At 42.8% G+C, this 7153-nt stretch overlaps 1 protein-coding gene across 1 annotated transcript; it reads right to left on the bottom strand.

The window, feature by feature from the left end:
- Nucleotides 1-755: 755 nt before the first annotated feature.
- On the bottom strand, nucleotides 756-4943 carry LOC115181653 (iroquois-class homeodomain protein irx-1). Its single transcript, XM_029743478.1, has 5 exons — nucleotides 4234-4943; nucleotides 3034-3276; nucleotides 2031-2814; nucleotides 1572-1632; nucleotides 756-1148 (listed from the first exon to the last, which is right to left on the bottom strand). The coding sequence occupies exons 1-5, from the start codon at nucleotides 4465-4467 to the stop codon at nucleotides 1097-1099; spliced, it is 1374 nt and encodes a 457-aa protein (XP_029599338.1). The 5' UTR covers nucleotides 4468-4943; the 3' UTR covers nucleotides 756-1096.
- Between the last annotated feature and the right edge of the window lie 2210 nt (nucleotides 4944-7153).

The following is a 7153-nucleotide window of genomic DNA, read 5'->3' as shown; positions in this document are numbered from 1 at the left end:
GCTGTTGAGACCCCGCCGGGCTTGTGGAGGTCACGGTGGCTTCATCAAGTGACCCCCATATCACACATAGACACAGACATAGACACACACACAGCCCCCATACTGGCTGATGGCCTTTCCTTTTCTCTGATCCATATTTCAGAGGCTGCATCAGTGGGGCTCTAAGGGGCTAAGCCGGGATGAAACGTAGGGAGGGAGAGTGGAGAGCACAGCCAAGGAAATAGGCCTTTAGAGTTAAGCAAACTGAGTTCCACATTTGCAATTTTATAAGTACCTAGGCAGTCGCATTGTAGAAATAATGTCATGCAGACCCTTACAGAAAAACCACATGATTTCACATGTGGAAAATCACATGATCATGTGAAAATGAGTTCTTGAGCACTTCACATGTGATCACATGTTTTTACATGTGTAAAAATGTTATCACATGAAACTTTGCTTTACATGTTGTCACATTATCACATTAACTTCACATAAGATCACGTGATCACATGAACGTGTTTTTGGAACACCATGTGATCACATGTGAAATTCAGTTTTCTTAGTTGTCTCGTTTTTTCACAGAATCACTTACCGATTACCGCAAACAAAGCCAATTGAAGTCGAGAGTTTGGGTTACATTAGGTTCAATGCTGCACATTGGCTATGGTCTATGGAATATCATAATTGATGGAAATCATACAACACGGAAAACGATATATGTGGTTATATTTGATGACTGTTGACAGACCTAGGCGACTGAATGAAGAGAATAAAAAGAAATCAAAGTCCATGATCACGATTGAGTTTATTTCTCAAAAATATATCCTTTAAACAAATTATTTACATGTCGATAACTTTTTCATAGAAAATAAAACAGAAAACAAAAATACACAGCAAAGACAAACATTGCGAGTATAAATGGCAATAGGGAACGTGTGTGATCAAAAACAGGCCTATTGGCTAGGAATCTTGTCTCGCATCATATAGGCCTTCTGTTTTACAATCTGACGAGTTGAATCTTACGTTTCACTCACAAAAATATTAGACTATTCGATAAATTGTTCTTCGTTAAATAAGTATTCCAGATTATTATCCGATGATATCTCTTCACTGTTCATATTGTGGAAATTGTCGAGAGGGCCCGCTGCGCCGTTCCGTGGTGAGATCTTTTGATGAAGAGAAGAGAAAATAAAATACAAACGTCAGAAAATGTAAATGAGTATGACATTGAATAATTCATTTCCTATAATTATATTGCTATCAGGCCTATTTCATATCCTCCCTCAACATATGTGTATTCACTGGCAGGGCGTGAATAAATTGAGGGTATATTTAAATTGCGTGAACGATGATAAGTCAATGGCGCCGTTTCCAACCCTGATGGCCATATTAAACGGTATCTAGTGAGCCGTTGAAATCCGTTAAAGTAGACGGATTAGATCTCTTCAGATGATTTATGAGCTCGAGCTGTGACAGGCCAGTCGGTCAGGTGAAACCGCCTTTACCGGCGGGTTAAAAGGTTAATTTACCGGATGATTAAAATAGATGGCACATGACATAATGTCACGGTGAGGTTTGAAATATCGTACCTGTCAGTAATCAGCTGGAAGGGAGACTTCGGCGAGCCAGACCTGCGAATATTCACGTCATCTGTAAACAAATAAACATTCAGACAAATCAGTAAAATAATCAATAGGCTATCCTTAGTAGGCCAATTTTGAATTCGGCTAAGCCTGTTTTTAATACAATAGTATTTGAGTGATGTAACTGTAACTGGTTCGAAATAAATGTAGGCCTGTTGTTTATTAGGAGATGATACAATTGATACAATTTCAGTTTTCAGAAATATCATAATAAATACACAACATGACTTGAAACGAGTGTTAGATCAAAACGGTGTGCCATATTTGGAAGGGGATATTTGAAAAGCTGAAGGAAAACACAGGGCCGAATTCATGAGACTGTTATTCATTTCCAAACAGATGAAAACTAGCCTATAATCATAATCATAAACATATATAAGCCTAAACCTAGGCTACAGTACATGCCATCTCGCTTTGGACTGAAGCTCTCCAACGACTCATCTCCACTCTCCTCCTCTGTGCACGATGCCCCTGAGGCCTGCGTCAACCGTGCGTCCTGATGGTTCAGCGGGCCATGGAGAGGCATGTGGTGTCCGGCTGGGTTTGCCGCGCCGAGAAGTGACCTGACACCCAGCAGAGAGTTGGCGCTGAGGAACGCCGCATTGGCCCAGTTGTGGAGCTGCTTCCCGATTTGGCATGTGTATATTCCATGACCCGGGAGTAGGGCCGGGTGGTGGGAGGGGATCGTGGCCTGGTGAGGAATCGAGACAGCCGGGGAAGGTTTGATGGAACTGTCGGGGCTTGTGGCCGTCTCCGCCAGAGACCAGATTTTGGGTTTGTTCTGTGGGGGCCTCTGGCACCCCGGTGCATTGGGGGAAAGATCCACTGCGTTTTTACAAGCACCAACAGGAGCCTTAATGAGAGAAATAGGCCCCTCCGTACTTCTGAGGGCCTTGACAGACATCGTCCTCTGGCTCTCCAAGCTACCAGAATCCGATACGTCCCTGGCGGCCAGCTTTCCCTCTCCATCCACTTCCCTCTGATCTCCTGGGTTCTCTTCGACTTTATCGATGTCGATACTTTCTAAATCGATCTCCTCCTCCTCTTCATCCTCGCTCCCATGTTTTTCAGGCTCGTCCTCATTGTCGCTGCTGAAGATCCGTCCATCCCGGTCCTCCGCGCTGCGGCCCCACGTCACCTTGTTCTCCTTCTTCAGACGCCGGCGCGCGTTGGCGAACCACGTGGACACCTGAACAGACGAAGGAATTAATTAATATACTTTATGGATCCTTTATTACAAATATTGATAATTAGGTTAATCAAGTCTTCAAATTAGTTTATCTTAAACTGGCAGAACCCATCAAAGTAGGCTGTTTTCTGATCAAATCATGTAGGCCTAGTAGACGGGAAATAGTCCTGGTCTAAACCGTTTTATTCCCCATAGCAGTAGACCTTTATGTCTATATACCTGTGTGAGTGTCATCTTGGTGATGATGGCCAGCATGATCTTTTTTCCCTTGGTGGGATACGGGTTCTTCTGGTGCTCCTGCAACCAGGCCTTCAGAGTGCTGGTGGTCTCCCTCGTAGCGGCCTTGGCTCGGTTCGGGTCGCCATAGCCATACTGGCCGTACGGGTAGAACCCTGCGCTGGCGTGGACAGCCAGACCTCCCGGGTGAGCTCCTGGACTGTCCTTCAGATCGTACTGAGGGTTCTGGGGGATAGAGAGGAATCCTATGAAATGTTTCTCTCAAAAATGTAAGAGTTCCAGGCCTATTCTTATTTTTTTTATTTGTATTTATCAAACGTGTCTTATATAAGCTATTGACTTTCCAGTTCAAAATAAGTTTACAGTATGCTGTGTATTACGACTGAATCTAACAAGTACTATTTTCACACGTTCATAATGTATTGGCTATCTCCTAAAATAATCAACGGCAATATTAGGGTGAGCTATTATTATTTCTAGGTTATGTAGAGTTTGTTTCTGACTATTTCACACTATCGCAAATGTCATATACAGTATAGCTTATAGATCATATTTTAATTGCTTCCCCAAACTTGACAAATTAGCATTAAATATTCAACAACATTGACAGTATGAATATATACATCAAACTTTAAATGTAATCAAATTGCAAATTGATTATGAGGGTTGATGATATGCTAAATAATGTAGCCTACATGATATCTCTCATGTGTAATGGTTTGTTTATCCGAAATGTACTATTTCTGAAGCAACATCAAATGAGTAAATAACTACAACATTTCAACCATAGGCCTAGTGTAACTCTTCTTAGAAAAATAGGCTCGACTACCCAGTGAAAATATGCAAACGCATTTTTATCAACTAGCATTAGCCTAAATGTAAACGTTTGGTATCGGGCCATGAATAATAAACCACACAATCTCATTAACTATTTTTGTCCTAATTTCAAGAGCAGGCGTTTCAGTTTCGAAAAACATGATAGTTGACAGAACTTCAATTGAATAAAGGTCAAAATATAAAATAACTTTCCTATTACAATCCCATAATTGTTTTACTTTTCAATCCAATAAAGCCAATTCACTTGCATGCATTTAACCATCTTGCACATTCCATAAACACATGAGAAACAACCACTTTCGAACGAAGTTTAAATTCGACATTCCAAGAAAACATCTCTCCTACCATTTGCGATATGAGGGCGAGGTCTGCACCGCTGTAGGGGAGAAACGCGCTGTAGTTCTGAGCCGCCCACGGGTTACCATACATCCCCAGCATCGAGCTAACTGCAGCGGCAGTAGCTGCCTGATTCACGCCGCCATCCGCGCCTCCATCCCGGCCTAAGCCGGCCCGGTCGCCCCCGTAAACCTCCTGGGAGCCACTTAGAAACTGGGAGTACCCCAGCTGCGAGAAAGACATGTCCGGAGAGAAAGGCTCAATAAATCTCTCTGTCTCTCTTCTGTGTCAAAGGGGAGGAAAGGAAAATAGGAGGAATTCCCACTTTCCCAGAAAGATAAGGATGTCTAAATCACAAATCACGGTTAGTCACTAGTCAGCCAGCCAGTCAGTCAGTCAGTCAGACAGTCCCACTCCCCGACAGCGCAGCAAGCTCCAGTGATAGTGATGAGTTTGGAACTTGAGCGCCCAGTCAAGCCTTTCTCTCTCCCGGCAGGACTCTCTCTAGTGGAGCTGACGGGATGATTGGCAGGCTACTTAACAACCAAGCCCCTCCTTTGCCCCGGGCAAGAGATTAGTGCATTGGTTCGTTCGCTGGGTCGTGTGTGTGTGCGTGCGTGTGCGTGTGTGTGTGTGTGTGTGAGTGTGTGTGTGTGTGTATGTGTGTGTGTGTCTCTTAAGTCTTAGACTCTAAGAGATGGAGAGATATCTCGTTTCTCATAATCACCTTTCTGTCATTTTTGAATAGGTGCTCAAATAAGCAATGAAAAGAAACAACAGCAAAACAGCAACAATCAGAACAACAATAGTACCACTAATATTAATACTAAATAAAGACATGATAATAAAATTAGGCGTAAACACAATCATGCATATATATAATAGTTTGTATTATATAGCCTAATAAATACGATAAATAAATCATGTAGGCCTATAACAAAGGCATTTTTGCATTCATTTGAGCCTATTTTTGTATCTATTTCAAAACTCTTCTTAACTACTCTTATGGTGCATTATACTTTCTCGCTACATTATAATTAAGATGAAATATATAAGTGGTCCTGTGAGACTGCGACATCGTAGAACCGCTCCAGAGTATCGGCGACAGCATGGACACCAGATGGCCAAGGGAAGCGTCGACTCGGCCGGCCACAGATACCGCGGAATGTCGGGGGATATCAACGGAAGTCACTAAAGCATATTTTCAGATTAAAGATAAAGATAGAAGGGGCGAGAAAGAGGGAGATATAGAGGGAGGGAAGAGATTGTGTAGATATGAGTCAGGAAGTCTGTGCATGGAAGGATGACAGATGTTGAGAGAGTTTGTAGTAAAATAAATCTATCTACCTATTTAGAAGCAGAATATATCTATATAACAACATATGAGTTTGTGGTACTGTATATCAACACGTTTTCAAATATTAGTCTATTTTTTACGCAACTTTCCTAACAGGTGTAGGCTAATATTACGTGTTTTAGACTTTTGTGACATTTATTTTATTTATTTAGGAAATGTGTTGATATTTGAATGAAATTGCCAGGTGTACTAGCAATAATCAACAAGGCATTTTAAACCACTTAATTGACAGTGGCAAGATGATGAAATTATACAAGAATACATGCCTTGAGCAAATACTGGTTGAACCAAGTTGTTTCCACGTAATTTCAACCCAAAACATATATGTGATGACGGTATGGTATGAAATATTACAGTATTTTTACTTTTATTTCATATCTTAATTTTTTAAAGTGCATCACCGGTCTGCATTACACTCAAATAATCTTGATCCCTTTATTCAAAAAGAGATATCTACTCTAAAACATGTATAAACACAGAGAGACACTGCTAATGAGGTTTAACACCCCCATACCCCCACAGCCCCATACCCCCTCTCCTCTGCCCCTCTGGGGGTGGACTCTATCAGATGTTAGCTTAGTAATTAGTGATCCTCTTAAACACAGATTCATCATTTCACGCTGGACTAGCTGATGAGGATGGCTGGGTATGGTGGGCTGGCTAGCTCTCTCCTCTCCTCTCCTCTCCTCTCCTCTCCTCTCCTCTCCTCTCCTCTCCTCTCCTCTCCTCTCCTCTCCTCTCCTCTTCTCTCCTCTCCTCTCCTCTCCTCTTCTCTTCTCCTCTCCTCTCCTCTCTTCTCCTCTCCTCTCCTCTCCTCACCTCTCCTCTCCTCTTCTCCTCTCCTCTCCTCTCCTCTCTTCTCTTCTCCTCTCCTGTCCTCTCCTCTCCTCTCCTCTCTCTCTCTCTCTTTCTCCCCACTCCCCTCTCCTCTGCCCTCCCTCTCTTTTCTCTCTTCTCTTCTCCTCTCCTGTCCTCTCCTCTCAGCCCTGTGCTGTGAAGCACTGAGAAGACCCTAATGATTTAATTACGGTGTTTAAAGCTCACTCTGAGCTGGCAAAACCATAGCTGACACACACACACACACACAGTTTATATTCCAACCCTGGCACCCAGGGCTCGGCTCATGAATCTCAAAGCTGTTTTCTAAACACACATTATGACGAGCAGCGCTGGGGGTAGCAGTGTGTGTGTGTGTGTTTGTGTGATGGATGCTTAATCTCCATGGCATTTTAAATGGCATTCATGGAAAGTGGTTATATCCTCATTGCCAAGGTAAGTGGAGCCAGGGGAATCCATTCCAGCTCCATAAAAGAGCAACGTTAAAGACTCTCACTCACCGTCTCTCTCTCTCTCTCTCTCTCTCTCTCTCTCTCTCTCTCTCTCTCTCTCTCTCTCTTCTTCTCTCCTCCTCCCCCCTCCTCTCTCTCTCCTTCTTTCCATCTCTCTTTCCCTCTCTCTTTCTCCTATGTGTGAGTTCATCACTTCAAATTATATCCTCTCTCATGACAGGGGGAGGAAATGAGACACATCCACCATCTAATAGGATAATCTCTCTCTCTCTTTCTCTTTCTC

Source organism: Salmo trutta, unplaced genomic scaffold, assembly GCF_901001165.1.
Source record: "Salmo trutta unplaced genomic scaffold, fSalTru1.1, whole genome shotgun sequence".
Classification (NCBI taxonomy): Eukaryota; Metazoa; Chordata; class Actinopteri; order Salmoniformes; family Salmonidae; genus Salmo; species Salmo trutta.
This window is presented reverse-complemented; position numbering and strand designations above follow the sequence as displayed.

Coding starts and splice junctions, on each gene's coding strand:
- LOC115181653 (XM_029743478.1), bottom strand. CDS start 4,467: ATGTCTTTCTCGCAGCTGGGGTACTCCCAGTTTCTAAGTGGCTCCCAG. Junction 3,277..4,233: donor TCGCCCTCATATCGCAAATG/GTAGGAGAGATG, acceptor TCTATCCCCCAG/AACCCTCAGTACGATCTGAA. Junction 2,815..3,033: donor CCAAGATGACACTCACACAG/GTATATAGACAT, acceptor TCGTCTGTTCAG/GTGTCCACGTGGTTCGCCAA.